General features: G+C 41.5%; 1 protein-coding gene across 1 annotated transcript in view; it reads right to left on the reverse strand.

Moving 5' to 3' along the window:
• tenm4 (teneurin transmembrane protein 4) overlaps positions 1-24,007 on the reverse strand; it is a 537,020-nt gene that overhangs the window by 114,336 nt on the left and 398,677 nt on the right. Inside the window, exons 16-19 of the mRNA XM_068033916.1 lie at positions 23,206-23,467; positions 20,903-21,170; positions 7,792-7,935; positions 5,010-5,259 (exon numbers count right to left, since the gene is read on the reverse strand). Of these exons, the coding sequence (XP_067890017.1) occupies positions 5,010-5,259; positions 7,792-7,935; positions 20,903-21,170; positions 23,206-23,467 (924 nt within the window). The remainder of the gene's footprint in view (positions 1-5,009; positions 5,260-7,791; positions 7,936-20,902; positions 21,171-23,205; positions 23,468-24,007) is intronic.

The raw sequence follows: 24,007 nt of genomic DNA on the forward strand, positions 1-24,007 counted from the left end.
TTGAAGGAGTGACATGCCCTGTGGATAAAGGGGAGACCGTTGATGTACTGTACTTCCTGCCAAAGTGAACGACTTCACATGTTCCCACATTATACTCCATCTGCCAGATTTTTGCCCACTCACGCAACATATCTATATCGGTCTGCAACCTCCTTATGTCCTCTTCACAACATACTTTCCTACCTACCTTTGTGTTATCTGCAAATTTAGCTACCATGCTATCAATCCCTTCCTCTAAGTCATTGATATAAATTGTAAAAAGTTGAGGCCCCAGCACAGACCCCTGCGGGACTCCACTCGTCACATCCTGTCAATCAGAAAAGGACCCAGTTATGCATACTCTCTGTTTTCTGCCAGCCAGCCAATCTTCTATCCATGTTAATATGTTACCCCCTCCACCATGAACTCCTACTTTGCGCAATAACCTTTTATGTGGCACCTGTCAAATGCCTTCTGGAAATCCAAGTACAGTACATCAACGGGCTCCCCTTTATCCACAGGGCATGTTATTCCTTCAAAGAACTCCACGAAATTGGTTAAATATGATTTCCCTTTCACAAAACCATGCTGACTATTCCCGATTACCTTGAGTTTTTCTAAGTGCCCAGCTATAGCCTCTTTAATGATCGATTCTAACACCTTCCCCATGACAGATGTCAAGCTAACTGACCTATAGTTACTTGTTTTCTGCCCCCTTCTCTTCTTGAGTAGAGGGTTATATTTGCTACTTTCCAGTCTGATGGAACCTTTCCAGAATCTAGCAAATTTTGAAAAAATTAACACCAACACATCTACTACCTCATTAGCCACTTCTTTTAAGAGCCTAGGATGAAGCCCATCAGGACCCAAGGTCTTGTGAGCCCGCAGATCCATTAGTTTGGTTAGTACTGCTTCCCTGATGATTGTAATTTCACCAAGTTCCTCTCTTCCTTCCACATCCTGATTTACAGCTATTACTGGAATTTTGTTGTATCCTCCATAGTGAAGACAGAAGCAAAAATATTTGTTGGGAGGAGAGCTCGATTCTGGTATTTTCGGGATCCCTTGTCTCTGTTCCAACTTTGAGGGACCGTGAAAATTCAGCCCATTGTAACAAAATGCCTCTTACTCTGGGTTGGTGAATGGTGGACAGCTCCAATGGAACTAGAAGAACTTTTTTTTTAATGTCACATGCAAATTGGCTGAGGGCAAATAAGATTAGAGAGAGGAATGCATGGCTCAAAGACTGGTGTTGTAGAAGTGGGTTCCGGTTCGTGGGGCACTGGCACCAGTACTGGGGAAAGTGGGGCTGTACTGTTGGGACAGTCTACACCTGAACCATGCAGGGGCTGGTGTTCTAGCGAGCCGCAAAACTGGGGAGGAGAGAGGGTTTTAAATGAAATTGTGGGGACTAGGGATCAAATTTGGGAAGATGTGGTAAATCAAACAGTAGAGACAAGGCAAGAAAGAAAGGTATTAATATGGGAAATGATAACAGACTGTGACCGGAAGGGACAGAGTACAAATCTAAGAGTAAATCAGCAGCCAAGGCTAGACATTAAGAAAATAATAAAAGGACAAAACTTAAGGCTCTGTATCCAAATGCACGTAGCATTCTAAACAAAACAGATGAATTGATAGCACAAATAGAAACAAATAAGTATGATCTGATTGCCATTACAGAGACATGGCTGCAGGATGGCATAGATTGGGACCTAAATAGTGAAAGGTACATGACATTTAGGAAGGACAGGAAGCGAGGAAAGGTGGAGGGGTGGCTCTGTTAATTAATGATGGTATTAGCACATTAGAGATGGATGACCTAAGTTCAGGAAACGAGGATGTAGAAGTGGTTTGGGTTGAGATGAGAAATGATGAAGGCAAGAAGTCACTCGTGGGAGTGCTTAAATGCCCCCTAACATGGTAGGACAGAGTGCAAAGGAAAAATTAATGGGACCTTGTCAGAAAGGTATAGCGATAATCATGGGGGATTTTAATCTACATATAGACTGGAAGATTCAGATGAGCAAAGGTAGCATAGATGAGGAGTTCATAGAATGTTTTCGGGATAGTTTCTTTGAACAGCAAGTTCTGGAGCCAACCAGAGAACAGGCTAATATAAAAATAAAATACTGCAGATCTGGAAATCTGAAATAAAAACAAGAAATGCTGGAAATACTCAGCAGGTCTGGCAGCATCTGTGGAGAGAGAAACAGAGTTAATGTTTCAGGTCAGACTCTTCATCTGATGAAGAGAACTGGCTATACTGGACCTTGTATTGTGCAACAAGATAGGATTAATTGATGACCTCATAGTGAAGGCGCCCCTAGGTAGCAGCGATCATAATAAGAATCAATTTTACATTCAGTTTGAGGGAGAGACGAATGAGTCCAAGACTAGTATTTTAAACTTACATAAGGGCAATTATGAGGGCGTGAAAGCAGAGCTAGCTAAAGCGAACTGGCAAATTAGGTTAAGGGATAGGTCAATTGAGATGCAATGGCAGACATTTAAGGGGATATTTGAGAATACACAGAATAGATACATTCCAACACAAAAGAAAAATTCCAAGAGGAGGACCCACTATCTGTGATTAACTAAAAAAGTTAAAGTTAGTATCAAACTTAAAGAAAAAGCATATAATTGCACAAACATGGGTGACAGGTCAGAAGATTAGTCAGAGTATAAAAAAAAGCAAAGAATGACTAAAGGATTGATAAGGAGGGAAAAATTAGAGTATGAGAGAAAGCTAGCTAGAAATATAAAAACAGACAGTAAGAGTTTCTATAGATATTTTAAAAAGAAAAGAGTTAACAAAGTGAGCATTAGTCCGACAGAAAGTGAGTCTGGGGAATTACTAAGGGAAGATAAGGAGGTATTTTGCATCAGTCTTCACAAGAGAGGAAACAAGTAACATTCCAAAAATAGCTGTAAATCAGGAAATGGAAGGAAGGGAGGAACTCAAGAAAATTACAATCACAAGTGAAGTGGTACTGAGCAAACTATAGGAGCTGTGGGCTGACAAGTCCCCGGGTCCTGATTCATCCTAGGGTTCTAAAAAAAGTGGCTGGAGAGATAGCTGATGCATTGGTTTTATTTTTCCAAAATTCCCTAGATTCGGGGAAGGTTTCATTAGATTGGAAAATAGCAAATGTAACCCCTTTATTCAAAAAGGGAGGGAGACAGAAAGCAGGAAACTACAGGCCAGTTTGCTTAACATCTGTCTTTGGAAAAATGTTAGAAGCTATTACTAAAGATGTTATAGCAGGGCACTTAGAAAAATTCAAGGTAATCAGGCAGAGTCAACATGTTTTCGTGAAAAGGAAATCGTGTTTAACCAACTTATTGGATTTCTTTGAAGATGTAACATGTACTTTGGCTCAGGCGGAACCAGTGGATGTATTGCACTTAGATTTCCAGAAGGCATTTGATAAGGTGCCACATCAAAGGTTATTGCATGAAATAAAAGCTCATGGTGTAGGGGGTAACATATTGGCAAGGATATTAGATTGGCTAGCTAACAGGAAACAGACAGTAGGCATAAATGGTTGGCAAAATGTAACAAGTGGTGTGCCACTGGGATCAGTGCCGGGGCCTCAACTTTTTACAATTTATATAAATGACTTGGATGAAAGGACTGCTAAATTTGCTGATGACACAAAGATAGGTAGGAAAGTAAGTCGTGAAGAGGACATAAGGAGGCTACAAAGGGATATAGATCGGTTAAGAGAGTGGGCAAAGACTGGCAAATGGAGTATAATGTGGGAAAATGTGAAATTGTCCATTTTGGCAGGAAGAATAAAAAGGAAGCATATTATCTAAATGGTGTGAGATGGCAGAGCTCTGAGATGCAGAGGGATCTGGGTGTCCTAGTGCATGAATCACAAAAGGTTAGTATACAGGTACAGCAAGTAATTAGGAAAGCTAATAGAATGTTACTGTTTATTGCGAGGGAAATTAAATACAAAAGTAGGGAGGTTATGCTTCAGCTGTACAGGGCATTGATGAGACCGCATTTGGAGTACTGTGTACAGTACTGGTCTCCTTATTTAAGAAAGGATGTAAATGCATTGGAAGCAGTTCAGGGAGGTTTACTAGATTAATATCTGGGATCGGCAGGTTGTCTTCTGAGGAAAGGTTGGACAGGCTAGGCTTGTATCCGCTGGAGTTTAGAAGATAAGAGGCGACCTGATTGAAACATATAAGATCCTGATCTTGACAGGGTACATGTGGAAAGGATGTTTCCCCTTGTGGGAGAATCTAGAACTAGAGGTCACTATTTAAAAATAAGGGATCACCCACTTAAGACAGAGATGAGGAGAAATTTTTTCTCTCAAAGGGTTGACAGTCTTTGGAATTCTCTTCCTCTAAAGGCAGTGGAAGTAAAGTCTTTAAATATTTTTAAGAGGTAGATAGATTTTTGATAAGCGTTGGGGTGGAAGGTTATGGGGGTAGGTGGGAATGTGGAGACGAGGTTACAACCTGATCAGCCATGATCTTATTGAATGGCGGAGCAGGCTCGAGGACCATATGACCTACTCCTGCTCCTAATTTGTATGTTCATATATTACAAAGCAGAAATTGGTCAAGGTTAAGGAGACTTGACTGCCCCATAGATGTGAATAAAGCATTACAAAATTGGAACATGGGTATTGAGTTTTAATGCAGTATCTTGAAGAAACCAGTTTCATTTTTTACTGTATCGTATTCTTTTCAGGGTTACCCTATATTGCACTTTGTTCCTGAAAAAAGTAGGTGGCAGAGGGCATGTTCCTAAGCCCTTCTCCACATTTTTTATGAGCCAAGAGTTCTCTAATTTTTCCTTTCCTCCTCCTTTATTTGTCCAGCTCACACAGTCTAACCTGAGAAACTAATACAAATATGTTTCCATCATTCTACAATGCAGTATGTTAGTTCACCCACAAGCCATCCTTATTTGGATGTTGTTCCATTAATTTTAGCCACATTTTGGTGGCTGAATAACACGACAGAGCTTACATAAATTAGATCAGTGCCTAAAGTTACCATACCTTAACTCCAATATATTTATGACATTGCCTGAGGGGAAGATCCTACGAACATAATTAAAATCACCAACATATATGCTTCCATCTGAGCCGCACGTCAAGGCAACAGGTGCAAGGAGCTTGTTACCAGCTGCAAGGCCATTGCAGCTTGGACAGGAAATGCTACGTCTTCGGCCATTTCCCATAATGCTTCCAATGACAGGCGGCTGCTGGGATATAAAATTATTTTCCCCATTTCCCTTGTGTAAAATACCTGCAATAAAATAGATGATAGTTAATATTAATATTTTATAAAATATGGGACAAAGAATGCAGCTGGAATAGAATGTGCATTTATTGTATGTCAAATCTTTTTAACAACAGCTCATCTGTTATTGCAACACTGTGCTCTGTTTAATGTGTATGCATGATTTTCACCAATTGATTCCACTTGAATGACTTTAACTGATATTAATGTTCAAATGAAAAATTCCTGATGACAAATATTAGAGTTATTAATATAAAAATATACAAATTGTAGAAAAACTGAAATAAAATAGAAAATTCTAGATATGGGCAAAAGGCCAGTGTTATGGTCAAATAAGAAGAGGTCAAAGGGCTTCCCTTTTTTCCCTATCCCTATCCCAATCCAGTCACATTGTTTTCTTAAAGTGGATGTACTGGCCAATTCAGTAGGTGTTTGATTACTTACTTGCTATGATCATAACAAGAACCAAATGGACAGGTTTGCTTGAGTTAAGAAAAAAGTTAACTTTATTGTACCTAAACAGAAATAATAAAAATAATAAACAACACACTAACTTTCACTCACACACATGCAAGAGGTTTACACACATACAAATAGGTTACAGAGTGGGGCAAGGTAGATTGGTTGAGTTAGAGTCCATAAAAAAGGTATACAGTCTCTGCAGTTCGGTGATTCGGCTAGCTTTTAGCTGACTTCAGTGGTCCTGAGGCTTTTAGTTTGAACAGGTAGATGACTGGCTCGGTAAGTCTCTTGGAGATAGCGATGCGGATGATTTCCTCCAACGAGGTTTCTGATTGTAGTTGGAGTATGCAAAAGTGGTCAGTCAACAGGCAGGATTTGAAATCTTTCACGCTGGAATGGAGAGAGAGAGAGAGAGACAGACAGACCCCCACTTAGGGTCTGCTCATGTCAGAGTCCAGTTGCTTATCCTCTGCTGCAGAGAAGACATCAGCTTAAAACTACAGATGGGGAGGGGCTTGTTACATGATAGTCACTCAGTCATTCAAACATAGCAGTTAGCAGTATTTCTTCTTCTTGCTGAAAGAAAGGGAACAGTTTCCTTAAACATCCTGGGTCTTGATTCTTGCTGGGGTATTAGCAGACATTTCGTCTCCCTCCTCATACAAATTCAGATCTCCAGACAGTGGATTAAACAAAATCATTCAACAAATCACCTTGGCATAATACCAGTCAGCATTTGAAAGGATAAAGTTAATATCACAGATACACTTCATTCCAACCTTTCTCTATCTTGTTTCTTTCATATGTGACTGGCTTGTCCATTTCTGGCTTTTCCATTCTGCTTTTAGTCAAGATGTAAAGTTGAGGCTAACTTATAGATAGATATCTTCAGTTATATAGGTATATGGGCATCAGATAAATCAAGCTTGAAGATCATATGTTACAACAGTTGGAGCTTCATTCAACTTCTTATTTGATGTGCTTGGAGCTGAAGAAGTGCAATATTGGCAGAACTGAACCGTTCACCTCTATTAGGAACAAGGTTACCCTATAAAAAGGTTTGGAACGAAGGTTCCAAATGTCTACATTTTCTGACATAAAATTCAGGATCTTTTGATCATTTTCTATAGATAGGATTTAGAAAAAGTTACTTTAATGAGTTGTGTTTTAAATTTTGCCAAAATTGCACCCATTTTGGTGTGCTATGGAATTTAAGTCCTCTTGTTTTCCAGTATTATTTTTATATAGCAGTGCAAACCAACTTAGTTGAATGAAATGATTTGAAGCCCATGGCCTGGATTTTCCTTTAAGTTCTATTTTGGTGAGTGTCCAACAGCATTACTATTTTTGCTAGGTCTTCTGCCTTGGATGGGGGGCAAAGGGAAATGGTTGCAGCACCTGTTCTAGCAGAGTGCACCATGATCTGCAACTCCCATGGCTGCAGTGAATTATATTTTTTTCAATTTTTTCCTCTTGCTCCAGAATCAATTCCATTAGGGAAGATGAACCATTCATTTTTAAAGACCCTTCACCAACTTAGCAAAGCTGGATGCCAGGAGTGCATGTTTCTGACCTTGACACATCATTGGAATATGCCTGCCCCAACATTCGGTGTCACTTCTGGTGGTAAATCCTGGAAGTGGTGAAAGGCTCAAGGGACTTGGTGGAATAAATTAACTGTCATGTTTCTCCTCACAATGGCTGTGCAACTTCCCAGAATTGGGGAAAAGCAGGTCAGAAAATCCAGCCTTCTATATACATATAAATATAGTTATGAAAAATAAAAATTGAGATTGCTGGAAATACACAGCAGGCCCACCACCATCTATAATGAGAAATGACAAGTTAATATTTTGGTCTAGACCCTTTGAATGTGACCCTATTCTGCATTTATTTATCTTTTCTCTTTTTAGATGCTGATAGATTGTTGTGTATTGCTGGCATTTTCACTTAACGTTTCAGATTTATAGCATCTACAGTTTTTTCTCTTTTCCTTTCATATGCAGTTTATAGCAAGTAAAAGGCTGAAGTGGGTTTTTGTTCTTCTGGTGCTAGACTGTTGTACTATATACTTACTACTTTGTATGTTGAGAGCATGGTGTTTGTCGAAGGTCCATCCACCCAGGTTAGAGGCATCTAACTCATAGCCTTGCAGAACAGCAGTGCGCTTCTCCCAGAGTATCAGATCAGGACATGATTCATATTCATAACCCACAGACACTGCAAGGGTACAATTGAAAATAGGTTAAACTGATGTACAACACATTATGGAAAGAGCTGTCTCTGCCAATCTATTTAAAATCAAGTTCCCTTTTAAATTATCCTGATTAAACATCAGCAAAGCACTTTGAAGTCAAAGGAACAGATGTTGCAATGAACTAATACTAATACGGTTCTTCATCTTGGGAGTCCTAAGTGTGAATCTGGCTTAGATACGAGGCAAAAGGTCACCTCTCACAAATACTTGTTAAGGGACACACTTGAAGCAAGATTGAGCAGCCATATTCAAGAGACCAGTGGATATGTGCCTGCATAATAATGAACAAACTTGCCTCTGCAGGTGACTGAACTTGTAAAACATGATGTTAGCAGAACAATAGTTGATAAGGCACTCACATCACATCATCGGGGGAATTTTAACCCCAAGGATGGTGGGTTGGGGGCAGGTGAGCGGTATATATATCAACAACCTCAAATCTGAACCCGACGCGCCTATTTCCAGCATTAATGGAAACGGGTCGGGGGCGAGTGGCCAACCTGATCTCAGGAGGTGGATCGATCAGTAAAATCTTTTAAGGAGCTGCATGTGCTATTCCAGAAAGCCAGTTGGTAAAGGATGATAATGGAGCCAATCTTTACTCAATCTTACATTTATTTAGAGGGAAACATTTCAAGCATATACCTCCGAGCTCAACAACACCAGTTTCAAGGGGCTGGATTTTATGCTCCGTTAGAAAGCAGGTTTTTTGGCAGTGGTGGGGTGGGAGTGGGGTGGGGGGTTGGGTGCAGAATTGGCATGGAGTCTCTTGCCATGGAACCCAATGACGTAATGCTGGTTTTCGATTTTCTCAGAAGCGATGAACTTTTGTGGCAGCACCTCTGCTGCAATGTGACAGGATTGTAATTTAAATCTATTACAAACTGTTTTGCATGAATTTGTACCTAATTCACCGTGATCCTACCAGGCGTTCTCAATCTTACGCATGATGTGTGACACTAACGTGCCTTCACTTTCCCGACTTTGAAAAGCTGGCGCCACAGAGGCGAGCGTCATCCGTGACTGTGAAGGTTCGGTAAGTTATCTGTTGTTATCTTGTGGAATTTTTTTTCACATCGGACATTGCCGCTGAGCTGAATCTGCAAATGTGAGGGTAGGAGGGAACTCTGCAAGTGGATATGGTTGGGGGGTGGGGTGGGTGGGGGAGGAAGGAACTCTGCAACCCAACATCGGGAGACGCCGTTAACGGCATCACCAATGCTGTCCCTACCATGTGATTGGAGGGGGATGGCTGCCTTCACATGGTAAATGGTCGCCTGCTGCGTAATTGCGGTGACGCGGCCGCTGACCTCACTGGCGGGACCGCTGCCATTTTGCGCACCTGCTGCCACTCTTGGCGGTGGGATAATAAAATCTAGCCCAGTGTTTCTTTATAAGCGCTCAAGTGAAACCCAAAATTAATGCCCTCCAACTGGATATAATTCGACATAATTATGTACAATTAACAAATTCCCTTCTCTCTCTTTAAATAAAACTTAGAGTTAATATGCACTAACCAAATTTTAAAAAAAATCATGCATATTCTATACAAAGCAATACAAAGAACAAAGAACGGTACAGCACAGGAACAGGCCAGTTGGCCCTCCAAGCCTGCGTCGATCTTGATGCCTGCCTAAACTAAAACCTTCTGCACTTCCAGGGACCGTATCCCTCGATTCCCATCCTATTCATGTATTTGTCAAGATGCCTCTTAAACATCTCTATGGTACCTGCTTCCACCACCACCCCTGGCAGCAAGTTCCAGGCACTCACCACCCTCTATGTAAAGAACTTGCCTCGCACATCCCCTCTAAACTTTGCCCCTCTCACCTTAAACCTATGTCCCCTAGTAACTGACTCTTCCACCCTGGGAAAAAGCTTCTGACTATCCACTCTGTCCATGCCGCTCATAACTTTGTAAACCTCTATCATGTCGCCCCTCCACCTCCATCGTTCCAGTGAAAACAATCCGAGTTTATCCAACCTCTCCTCATAGCTAATGCCCTCCGGACCAGGCAGCATCCTGGTAAACCTCTTCTGTACCCTCTCCAAAGACTCCACGTCCTTCTGGTAGTGTGGCGACCAGAATTGCACGCAATATTCTAAGTGTGGCCTAACTAAAGTTCTATACAGCTGCAGCATGACTTGCCAATTGTTATACTCTATGCCCCGACTGATGAAGGCAAGCATGCCGTATGCCTTCTTGACTACCTTATCCACCTGCGTTGCCACTTTCAGTAACCTGTGGACCTGTACGCCCAGATCTCTCTGCCTGTCAATACTCCCAAGGGTTCTGCCATTTACTGTATACTTCCCACCTGCATTAGACCTTCCAAAATGCGTTACCTCACATTTGTCCGGATTAAACTCCATCTGCCATTTCTCCGCCCAAGTCTCCAACCGATCTATATCCTGCTGTATCCTCTGACAAACCTCATCACTATCCGCAACTTCACCAACCTTTGTGTCGTCGGCAAACTTATTAATCAGACCAGCTACATTTTCCTCCAAATCATTTATATATACTACAAACAGCAAAGGTCCCAGCACTGATCCCTGCGGAACACCACTAGTCACATCCCTCCATTCAGAAAAGCACCCTTCCACTGATACCCTCTGTCTTCTATGACCGAGCCAGTTCTGTATCCCATCTTGCCAGCTCACCTCTGATCCCGTGTGACTTCACCTTTTGTACCAGTCTGCCATGAGGGACCTTGTCAAAGGCTTTACTGAAGTCCATATAGATAACATCCACTGCCCTTCCTTCATCAATCATCTTCGTCACTTCCTCAAAAAACTCAATGAAATTAGTAAGACACGACCTCCCCTTCACAAAACCATGCTGCCTCTCACTAATAAGTTCGTTTGTTTCCAAATGGGAATAAATTCTGTCCTGAAGAATCCTCTCTAATAATTTCCCGACCAGTGACATAAGGCTCACTGGCCTATAATTTCCTGGATTATCCTTGCTACCCTTCTTAAACAAAGGATGAACATTGGCTATTCTCCAGACCTCTGGGACCTCACCTGTAGCCAATGAGGATGCAAAGATTTCTGTCAAGGCCCCAGCAATTTCTTCCCTTGCCTCCCCCAGTATTCTGGGGTAGATCCCATCAGGCCCTGGGAACTTATCTACCTTAATGCTTTGCAAGACACCCAACACCTCCTCCTTTTTGATAATGAGATGACTGAGCCTATCTACACTCCCTTCCCTAGGCTCATCATCCACCAAGTCCTTCTCTTTGGTGAATACTGATGCAAAGTACTCATTTAGTACCTCGCCCATTTCCTCTGGCTCCACACATAGATTCCCTTCTCTGTCCTTGAGTGGGCCAACCCTTTCCCTAGTTACCCTCTTGCTCTTTATAAACGTATAAAAAGCCTTGGGATTTTCCTTAAAATTTTCCTTACATTGCGAGATGCCTCTCCTCTCGGACCCCTAACAATATCTTCATACAAGCATTTCTTTTTGTAAAACAATCAGTTGAAGACTTGTATCCACCCATTTAATTTTAGAGGAATCCTTTCTCTCCACCATTTGTTTCAAGACAGCAAGGTCAATCTGAAACCTTCATTCACTCACACATTTCATAGAGTGTATATTATCCCACAAGGAACAATTATCCACATAACATTCAATGAGTATACTATCGTCGGTTCGCCCCTTGTATAGAATCTCACTTATTATTTGACAAATTGAATTCCATATCCACTGCCCCCACAAGAGCCAGCATTCTCACAGCTAAAGTACTTTTCACAACCCTTTTTATTTTCTTAGCCTCCCAAGCTAAAGGATATTTCCCATTTTCACCCATCAGAAATATTACAAAACCATCTGCACTTGAATACCCATCATTGGTGGTGTCGTAAATAGTGAGGAGGAAAGCCTTAGATTACAGGATGATATAAATGGGCTGGTAAGATGGGCGGAGCTGTGGCAAATGGAATTTAATCCTGAGAAGTGTGAGCTGATGCATTTTGGGAGGACTAACAAGGCAAGGGAATATACAATGGATGGTAGGACCCTAGGAAGTACAGAAGGACCTTGGTATACTTGTCCATAGATCACTGAAGGCAGCAGAATAGGTAGATAAGGTGGTTAGGAAGGCATATGGGATACTTGCCTTCATTAGCCGAGGCATAGAATATAAGAGCAGGGAGGTTATGATGGAACTGTATAAAATGCTAGTTAGGCCACAGCTGCAGTACTGTGTACAGTTCTGGTCGCCGCACTATAGGAAGGGTGTGATTGTACTGGAGAGGGTACAGAGGAGATTCACCAGGATGTTGTCTGGGCTGGAGCATTACAGCTATGAAGAAAGACTGGATAGACTAGGGGTGTTTTCCTTAGAGCAGAGACGGCTGAGGGAGGACCTGATTGAGGTATACAAAATTATGAGGGGCATTGATAGGATAGATAGGAAGAAACTTTTTCCTTTAGCGGAGGGATCAATAACCAGGGTACTTAGATTTAAGGTAAGGGGCAGGAGGTTTAGAGGGGATTTGAGGAAATTTGTTTTCACCCAGAGGGTGGTTGGAATCTGGAATACACTGCCTGAAGAGGTGGTAGAGGCAGGAACCCTCACAACATTTAAGAAGTATTTAGATGAGCACTTGAAACACCATAGCATCCAAGGCTATGGGCCAAGTGCTGGAAAATGGGATTAGAATAGTTAGCTGCTTGATGGCGCCACAGACACGATGGGCCGAAGGGCCTATTTCCGTGCTGTATAACTCTATGACTCTATGACTCCAAGACTCCAGGAAGATTAGCATGTGAAGCTTCACTAAAAATGACTAGTTTCATGTTCTTTGGATCACCTAAGGATGGGAACTTAAATGTGCATTTCCTCAGATTTAATTTTCTCAATGTTCTATTTGCTCTTAAACATTCTCAACTTTAGGGTGTTTCATCATAGTACTAATTCCAACACATCAAAGCTAGCATCTGGTCTACTCTGACTGCACAACCAGTTCAAATGACCAATTCAGCTTCTCAATTGCTCAATCGCTTCTTCAGATAGAACATCATCTTTCTGTGATGACCTTGCATGATTAACCAGGATGGGAGTAACACTCTCTAAAGAGGATTGTTGATTTAAAGTTATTCCAGACGTATGCTGCTTAATATCTAAACCAAACTATTTAAAAGCTCCAGAAGCCTGACTCTCAATCTTAAATTCTACTCTAATCTTATTAACAAATTTCTCAAATTGTGCAGTATCACTCCACAAGAAACCATCAACGTACATCATGACGATGCCTGAAGGTTTTCCTTTATCATACCAATTAAATATTGCAGGATCTGCTTTTGGTTGAACACAATCTATTTTCAGCAGAATAGATATCACCAAAAAATACCACAGGCTGGAAACATCATTCTGGTCATGAGTGCATTTATTTAGTTTCCATAGTTTGCCTTCTGCATCTGCTGCTTCTTTGGGCAGTTTCAGAAACACTTCTCTGAAAAGTATTGTCCTGCAGAAATGCAGCTTTTACATCAATTGATCTATACTCCCATGAAAATGTGGCCAAAAGAGCTAAAAGGATTTTCAAGATTACATTTCCAGCTGTGCTAACATCTGCTGTAACATCTGTATCGCCCAGTTGCTCTTCAAAACTCCGAGCAACTAGCCTCGCTTTAGCCTTGTAAGTCTTATCTGCAAGGACTTTTTCCAGTCCAAATCCATCTATGTGATAAGGCTGGCTGCCGCTTATCTGGTACCTCAGAATAAAATCCAAACTCTCTCTAATTATCCAATTCCTTTTGCTTTGTCTCTGTTATTAGTTTATTCTCAACTTTATTGGCAGCCACCAAAATCTCATGGTCATGAGGACTTCTGCTTCTAGTTGTGTTTCGAGACTGTCTGTAGCCTTCATTTCATTGTGTAATCTATTCATGCTATGGTCTTTACTTGCATTTTGATGTCAGTCAGGACTACTGCTGTGAGATCTCTCTCTCGCACTAATGGAGGCTCTTTCTCCGATACGTGATGGATTTCTGATACAAGAGTCACTTCCGGACCCACTATTAGAATTTGCACTGCTCTTTCTTATTCTCCACTCTTTCACCCCATTCTGCCAGTCCATGGACCTTGCTTCTTGGTCATCATCCTGAACATTCAACCAATATTTAAACTTGCCAGTAGATTTTCCTGTATGTCGCACAATTGTCACATCCCTCCATTCATTAGACCATGCTGGAATATATGTCACCTGACAATCCACTTTAAGCAATTGGCCTTTGGATTCAATAGCTCTGTCCTGTGCATCATGATCACTCGTATTACCACTATCCAGCCTGTGATCTACCATATTCTGTTCCTCAGGAACTTGATCACAAAACACATGAGCATTTGAAGTGCAAGGTGCTTTTGTTTACTTCTATCAGCTGCTAAAAGTCTAAAATTTTGTAATTAATCCCGATTAATCATGAGGAATGAACCTTCATAGTTTGTCTGCCATGTTTGATAACTACTGAATTACTATCACGATCTATTACCTTACCAAGGCCTTTCCATTCCCTATGACCCTCTTTTATTTTCTTTATTTTATTTAGAGATACAGCACTGAAACAGGCCCTTCGGCCCACCGAGTCTGTGCCGACCATCAACCACCCATTTATACTAATCCTACACTAATCCTATATCCCTACCAGTCCCTATATTCCCCTACCACCTACCTACACTAGGGGCAATTTATAATGGCCAATTTACCTATCAACCTGCAAGTCTTTGGTTGTGGGAGGAAACCGGAGTACCCGGCGAAAACCCACGCAGACACAGGGAAAACTTGCAAACTCCGCACAGGCGGTACCCAGAATTGAACCCGGGTCGCTGGAGCTGTGAGGCTGCGGTGCTAACCACTGCGCCACTGTGCTGCCCAATACACAAAATCTCCTGACCTAAATTCTATCGCAGATGGTCTTATACGATGCCTTAGAGCTCTCCAAATTTTCTCCAAGGCATGATAAAAGCTCATCTCCCTGCATGTAAAGGCTCAAATGTGCTGAAAGAAATTGAACTAATTGGAGCACCTTCTAGAGCATGAGAACTATTGCACAGCACATCGGGGATTTTTCCCACAGACCAGTTGAAAAGGACTATATCCAACCATCTGAAGAAATTTTTTTCTATGAACCATCCATGCCAGATGGTTGTCAACTTGCAGTATGGTTGATCAGCTAAGATTTTATGCAGCATTTAATCAATGACCATATGATTCCTTTCATAGAGTCTGTTACTGAAAGGACTTCCAACTGTAGCATTCATGACTATAATGTTCATGTTTTCACACATGTCTCTGAACTTGTCATTGGCAAATTCCCCTCTATTATCAGTCAGAAACTTAGCTGGTGTCCCAAGCCTGATCCCTATCCATTTCTCCATGATTTTATCTATAATCACCCTTTTGTCCTTGCTATGTATTATTGTAGAAAGACTAAATCTGGTTGCCAGGTCTATAAAATGCAGAATGAAAATATTTCTGTCCTTGTCCCATACCTTTAGATTCATGGCAACTACCTCAATAAAGTCATGTGCCAATAAAAGGCTTACAATAGGACGTGGAGGCATTCTTTGATGCTTTCTACAGATTTCACACTTTTCACTAATCCTTTCTATTAGCCTCGTATATTCTTCATCAATCACTGCATCCTTTAGCAGGATTTATAATCTTTGACAAATAAGGTGAGCAAATTGTCTATGTAAATTTAAGACAATGTTTTTTTTTCTCTCTGATTCTTATCATCTGCTGCCATTAATACTTATCAAACACTGATGAGAAAGAAACATCAGGTTTTGTTAAGGAACTACATTAATGTCCTGATTGGGTAGACTGCAGACCCACTGACATTTCAAAAATAACTGCCATATCATGCTCCATGTCAAGTTTAATTTGTTTCCTTTTCATAGATTTACTCAACAGCAAAGATCATAGAGCCAATACAGCACAGGAGGAGGCCACTCAACCCATTGAGACCATGCCAGTTCACTTGTACAGGAATTTTATTTTTAACCCATGGACACCGGGTTTCCTAGGATTCAAAGATCCCAGCCGCTAAAGGAGGCCAGAAGGGCCCGATCCACAAGCTAAGCCAGTTAGAACATTGCTTGTGGCCAGGAGGAGAAGCGTTTCCTCCAGGCCCAATAAGTTTACTTCTTTGCACACAACATAGGCACTGAACCGCAACTCACCCCACCCCACCCAGATCAACTCCCCCCATGATCTCTGACTTCACTCACCCCTTATGATCTCCAACTTCCCCCCAAATTCTGACTTCCCCTCAATCTCCGATTCACCCCCCTCAATTTCCGACTCCCACTAGGCAGCACTTCCCCTCATCCTATCAACTTGGGTGGCAACTTTGAGCGATCTATGGACATGGACCCCAAGATCCCTCTGTTCCTCCACACTACCAAGAATCCTGTCTTTAAGCCTGTATTCTGCATTCAAATTCGACCTTCCAAAATGAATCACTTCACACTTTTCCAGGTTGAACTCCATCTGCCACTTCTCAGCCCAGCTCTGCATCCTGTCAATGTCCCGTTGCAACCTACAACAGCCTTCCACACTATCCACAACTCCAGCAACCTTCGTGTCATCGGCAAACTTGCTAACCCAGCCTTCCACTTCCTCATCCAAGTCATTTATAAAAATCACAAAGAGCAGAGGTCCCAGAACAGATCCTTGTGGAACACCACTGGTCACCGAGCTCCATGCTGAATACTTTCCATCTACTACCACCCTCTGACTTCTATGGGCCAGCTAATTTTGTATCCAGACAGCCAACTTTCCCTGAATCCCATGCCTCCTTACTTTCTGAATGAGCCTACCATGGGGAACCTTATCAAACGCCTTGCTAAAATCCATATACACCACATCCACTGCTCTTCCTTCATCAATGTGTTTTGTCACATCTTCAAATAATTCAATAAGGCTTCATAGATCGCTCAAAGTTGCCACCCAAGTTGATAGGGTTGTTAAGAAGGCGTATGGTGTGTTGGCTTTCATTAACAGGGGGATTGAGTTTAAGAGCCGCGAGGTTATGCTGCAGCTCTATAAAGCCCTGGTTCAACCACACTTGGAATATTGTGTTCAGTTCTGGTTGCCTCATTATAGGAAGGATGTGGAAGCTTTAAAGAGGGTGCAGAGGAGATTTACCAGGATGCTGCCTGGACTGGAGGGCATGTCCTACGAAGAAAGATTGAGGGAGCTAGGGCTTTTCTCATTGGAGCGAAGAAGGATGAGATGTGACTTGATAGAGGGGTACAAGATGATGAGAGGCATAGATAGAGTGGATAGTCAGAGACTTTTTCCCAGGGTGGAAAGGTCTATCACCAGGGGGGCATAATTTTAGGGTGATTGGAGGAAGATTTCGGGGAGATGTCAGAGGTAGGTTCTTTACACAGAGAGTGGTGGGTGCTTGGAATGCGCTGCCAGCGGTGGTAGTAGAAGCAGATACATTAGGGGCATTTAAGCGACTCTTGGATAGGTACATGGATGATAGTAGAATGAAGGGTAGGTAGTTACTTAGATCTTCGAGTAGGTTAAAGGTTCAGCACAACATTTTGGGCTGAAGGGCCTGTACTGTGCTGTACTGTTCTATGTTCTATCCCTTTCATGATTTCCTAGTTATCTTGCATCAGATCCCTGGCTGCTTTCCCATTTGACAGGCAGCCAGCATGCCAATCTGAATGACCTGTTCTCTTCACGTCCCTCAGTAAATGACTGACTCCTGTGCCTGTATGTTTACCTTCTGTCTGGTTCATATGGTTTTCTTTGCGCATCTAATTGCACAATTAAAAACTTAAATAATTTGATACTGGAAATTATTGCTGCTGACATTAGTATATGAGCACTTCGCAGATTCTTAACACATTCATGTGCTCTTTACTTTAAAGGAGGTAGTAACCTAATTTCAACAAGCAGGTCAATGCTGCTATTTAAAAAGAGAACAGAGGAATGTTATATAAATGCATCAACTATTCATATACTACTGCAAATGATAAATTCTAGCCTTAAGCATTCAGTGTATTTCAGAACTCAAAGTTTATTTATTTTATCCGTGACTATGCATTGCAATACATAAAGATTCTACCTCGGTGTCCCCTTTTGCTGAGTTATGATCGAAGGGAGGAATTGTTAACCAGTCATTAATCCTGCTTCCATACCAGCATGAACCATTTACGTAAAGGGGATTTACACAACAGTACTCTCTCTGCAGTGAAGGAGAACTTATTGTGATTAATGAGACACATTAGTCCAAATGGTATTTTATGTTTATAGAACTCAAAGACAAAATGTTTCACCCATTTTAGTTCACCAAGTTAGCAACTCATCTAGGAGTGGTTAAGAAATAAATTTTGTTCTCAATTCCTTCCCAGGACACATTTACTACTAAATCCAGAATGCAGGAAGGAATAAACTGGAATAAAATCTGGGGACAAACTCATGAGATCCAAGACAAGCATGCATAAAATAAAGTAACTGTTGGAAAGATGTTATTGTAGTACAATGGCAGGTCTAAAAAAAAACCCAACCATTTCCCTCCAACAGTCAATCTTTTCACCAAAACAAAAGAAAGTGTTGTTAATGGTAAAGGGTAACAAAGCAAAGTGTTAAATTTGCAATTAAAAATGATTTGTGGTACCAGAAATAAAAATAATGACTTTGGAGCCATGTTAAGTACAGTATTCTTGGCAGCTTCAGTGATTTCTCAGAAGGAAACAATTTCTATCAGTGGTGTGTACGCACACTGTGATTGGTCATTTCTTTTCAGGCGGATGAAATAGTGTCATAGAGCCAGTTATGGCACAGAAGGAGACCATTCAGCCCATCGAGTCTCTGCTGGCTCTCTGTCAGTCAGTGCCATTCCCCCACTCTATCCCTGTAGCCCTGCAAGTTTATTTCCTTCAAGTGCCCATCCAATTTCCTTTTGAAATCACTGATTGTCTCTACTTCCACCACCCTCGTAGGCAGCAAGTTCCAGGGCATTATCACTTGCTGCGTAAAAAGATTCTTCGTTACATCCCCCCTTGCTTCTCTTGCCCAAAACCTTAAATTTGTGTCCCTTAGTCCTTGTACCAGCAGCTAATGGGAACAGTTTTTCTTTGTCAACCTTATCCAAACCTGTCATAACCTTGTACACCTCTTTCATATTTCCCCTCAATCTCCTTTGCTCCAAGGAGAACAACTCAGCATCCCCAATCTTCCTTGTAGCTAAAATCCGTCATCCCTGGAACCATTCTGGTAAATCTCCTCTACACCCTCTCAAGGACCCTCACATCCTTCCTAAAGTGTATTGACCAAAACTGGATGCAATACGCTAGTTGTGGCCTAACCAGAGCTTTATAAAGGTGCAGCATAACTTCTCTGCATTTGTACTCAATACTTCTATTTATGAAGCTCAAGATTCCATATGCTTTGCTAACTACTCTTTCAATATGTCCTGCTACCTTCAAAGATCCATGCGCATGAACCCCCAGGTCCCTCTGACCCTGCACACTTTTGAACTGTGCCATTAAATCTATATTGCCTAGCCCCATCCCTTCTGCAAAAATATCTCATCTCATACTTCTCTGTATTAAGTTCCATTTGCCACTTGTCTGCCCATTCTGCTAGCCCATGTCCTGTTGCAGTGGAGTTGTATCATCCAAATGGTAAATGGTAGATGGTTAACTAACTTCACTCTTTTAAATGTTATAACTTGTTTTCAAGTTAAAAATATTACTTCTGCAGAAATGTGAATGTATTGCTATTCAATTTCAGATGATTTCATTTCATGACAAATATGAATTGATTGACTGCTGATGATGTTGCTTGTTGTCATTTCACCAGCTGCATGAAGGTATAAATTACTAAAACTGGAGAGACAAACGTGAGAGTTGAAGGGAGTGACAAAATTGATTTAAATAATCGACAGTCGAAAAAGTGACAATGGTTGAGATTGCGAAATTACAATCAGAGGGTTTTATTTCAATATTATCCTCAAGGAAACCTTATTTTCAATAAAACCAAATAAGTTAGCTACTTTTTCAGAATCTGTTCTTCTGCCTTCAAAGAGATTTGATTGCGTTTCCTATTTACAGGGAGTCACCTCATTGGTGTGACAAGAAAATAGTATTCAATCATACCTGTCAACAACCCTGCATTCTGACTAGCTTCTGAGCATATTTTCAAACTCGACTGAGAATACTTCAATTATGATTGATACTTTCATGAAACACACCAAACATGTTTCAATGTAAAATGGAGTCACTTTTCATTAAGGGTTTCATTTTCTTCAATATTTTAAAGGGGAAAACTAGAATAATGTTCCAGTTTATATGTTGCAGAAGGGAATTAGAACAGATTAGTTGACTAAAATACTTGCCCTCATTTAGCAATTAGCCTCAACTTCCCAGTGGAGATTATTCCATGTAGAAGAAGAAAATACACTATAGAGTGCAAGAAAACAAGTAAGGAGCCACTGGAAATGGATAGAATTGGTGGGCAGGTATCAAAGGACATTAATATACAAACATACTGCATCCTGGAATGCTACAATGTGGATTCTCCTTTATTGCTTTAATACCTGGTGAGTTCGTGATCTCACTTAGAGTGACCGAACTTGTGCCAAGTGAGACAATGCACTTCCTCAGGAAAAGGGAAACTGGAAATTGAATCCACCTTTGCCACTCTCTCTGACTTCTTGACCACTGAGAATGGGCATTTGCCAACACTCAGGAGTGAATCTCAGGAATTTTAAAAGGGACAAACTTTGGGACAGAGGTTGGGTCTAAGAGAGGATATGGTAAAGGTATTCGTAGAAAAATGAAAATAAAGTAAGTTGATTCACTGTGACCAAATTCCCAACCTCCAGCTTTCTACATCACAATCACCACCTCTGTCATTCAACACAAAAGATATCTTTTGCAAGATGAAACCTACCAAATGCTTCCGATAGCCCGTAAACCTTCTGGCTGTAGACATCAGTTTTGTCCCAGATGAAGTAATAGGATAGGTCAGGGGTTGCAGGAAACCACTTCTGGAAGAGTCGGCCTTCCACAGCCACCATGAGATGTACTTTCATTAGATTGAATGGGATGGAGGGGTGGGTCAGACTAATCCTCATGACTGATTTGTAGCCAGCATTGCGGCTGCTGACATAGTTCAGCTTCATTTTGCTACCTGGAATATTTATCTCCTCTTGTAAAGCCTGTGAACAAAAAAGACAGAAAGAACTGTAGCAAATAATAAATGAAAAAAAAATGTTAGCATTCCGCCACAATTCTTTCGGACAGCATGAGGAACTTGAAGACAAAGGTATGGAGCACAAACCGCTGATATATTGTGCCACGAATGAAAGGATGCAACGTTTGTGCTTTTGATTCTCCACACAGTTTTCACCACTGTGAATGGCTATTTGTGGCCAAGCATTTCCCACAGGGTAAGTAAAAGTAAAGTAGCCCGCTCTTATGTACCTACTGGTGTTTAGTTCAAAAGCAGCACTGGCAGGAGCCAGTTTTTTTTTTATTCGTTCATGGGGTGTGGGCATCGCTGGCTGCGACAGCATTTATTGCCCATCCCTAACTGCCCTCGAGAAGGTGGCGGTGAGCTGCCTTCTTGAACGACTGCAGTCCTTGGGGTGTAGGTACACCCACAGTGCTGTTAGGAAGGGAGTTTGAGGATTTTCATCCAGCGACAGTGAAGGAACGGTGATGTAGTTCCAAGTCAGGATGGTGTGTGGCTTGGAGGGGAACTTGCAGGTGGTAGTGTTCCCATGCATCTGCTGCCCTTGTCTTTCTAGGTGGCAGAGCTCACGGGTTTGGAAGGTGCTGTCAAAGGAGCCTTGGTGAGTTGATGCAATGCATTTTGTCGATGGTACATACCGCTGCCACTGTGTGTCAGTGGTGAAGGGAATGAATGTTGAAGGTGGTGGATGGGGTACCAATCAAGCGGGCTGCTTTGTCCTGGATGGTGTCAAGCTTCTTGAGTGTTGTTGCAGCTGCACTCATCCATGCAAGTGGAGAGTATTCCATTACACTCCTGACTTGTGCTTTGTAGATGGTGGACAGGCATTAGGGAGTCAGGAGGTGAGTTACTCACCGCAGAATTCCCAGCCTCTGACCTGCTCTTGTAGTCATAGTATTTATGTGGCTGGTCCAGTTCAGTTTCTGTCAATGATAACCACCAGGATGTTGATAGTGGAGGATACAGTGATGGGTAATGCCATTGAACATCAAGGGGAGATGGCTAGATTCTCTCTTGTTTGAGATGGTCATTGCCTGGCACTTGTGTGGTATGAATGTTGCTTGCCATTTATCAGCCTAAGCCTGGATGTTGTCCAGGTCTTGCTGCATCTGGACACGGGCTGCTTCATTATCTGAGGAGTCGGGAATGGTGCTGAACATTGTGCGATCATCAGTCACGTCAATGTTCTCAGTAGTAGCAGAAGCAGGATAGCAGTTCTACAGTTAGTTGTAACAAGTTTCTAATTTTCCAGTCTCAGAGTGCTAGTACTTTTCTTTGTAAAAATGGGGTCTGGCAATGTGATGCATTTGCATTACTCACACTTTGCAATTCTGTGAAAACACCCATCACTTTATTCCCCGAAGAGTAATGGTCAAACAGAGTGCTGCTAAGTTCTGGGTCATTCTTCCTCACCCGAACAATCATACCCTTCACAAGTGAGAACGCCTATTGGCACAAATTTTGGACAGTTTTATGCCATGGACCCAGAGCCACTAGGAAGAGATTGAGACTGCTTGATTTTGGTCCATGTTGGAATGTAGAGCTAGCAATCTAGCAGAGGGAAGAAACTTTCATTCCAATAGTCTAAGCTGATTTCAAACCTCAGTCCCATACAGGAAAGGGCAATGCACAACTCACTGAGTTGCTCTAATTGAAAAATTAAATTTGACCTAGTCAACTTAAGAAAATATGATGATATTTTTCATGTTTGTCTATGGTCATGCATCTATTTAATAATTATTTTAAATGTCCATCACATTTGGAAAATCACATGAGGTACACATCAGGCCATTGAGTTTCTGATATGCATCCATCATGCAATAATCTGCATCAGGAGCACTAAATCCTAATATTTACCCCTATATTTTGTCGTTTGATTGGTTTGTTAACCTTACTATCTACTTCAGTGCAATTATCATGCAATGATTTTCACTGCAGTGTTCCTTGTAAACATTAAGGATGAATAAAGGTGGAGGAGTCAATGGTTCTTGACACAGTACCTGTATTTCAGGAATGATGGGACCTTTCTCCTGGCATGAACCTGCAAATGCCGTCAATGGTGCAGGTGAGACGATTGGATTCGGACGTGCAAAATTACTCAGGTCACAGCTAGGGATCTCATTCTCTTCATGCCTCATGATGACAGTGTCCATGACAAAGAAACGGTCCCATGGCAGCCAAAGTGTATGCTCCTGAGTGATGAACGGAGAGCGCTCAAAGTGTATCGTGACCGAAACCCCTCCGTTAGTCATCAAATCAAAGCTAGTATTTGGAGGACAGAACAAGATAATTTGTTTTCAAAAGGAGGTTTACTTTGTATAAATCAACACGAGAGGTGTAATTTTCCAACTTAGTATCACCAGCAGGCGAGGATTTCCACAGCAGTGCACATCAGAATGTGGGTGCACACTGTATAATTTTCTAACCCTCAATTTAAATGGACAGTAAGCGATGCACAGCATATGCATAAATTTCCAATCCATGTTGCTGGCAGGTAAGGCTCCTGCCAGGATTACAAAGTTGCAAAATTAACCATAACAGCATCTGTCAACTTCTTCACAGTTTGTACCCTGGAACAGATGCAGCAGGTAAAGGTCAAGCTTGTTGATCAGGAGGTAGAAACCTTCAATTAATTGATATTTAGACACTTCTATTCATATGAAATCTTGGAAAAACAGACTATTTGTACCAGAGTCATCCATCAAAAGCACAGAACACATTCAGAAGTAATTAGTGAAACATTTGTCCTTTAAAGTATTGCCTCACCTAATATTTATGTTGAACATAAAGGGCTGGGTGTCC

This window comes from Heterodontus francisci, chromosome 6 (assembly GCF_036365525.1).
Source record: "Heterodontus francisci isolate sHetFra1 chromosome 6, sHetFra1.hap1, whole genome shotgun sequence".
NCBI classification, from domain to species: Eukaryota; Metazoa; Chordata; class Chondrichthyes; order Heterodontiformes; family Heterodontidae; genus Heterodontus; species Heterodontus francisci.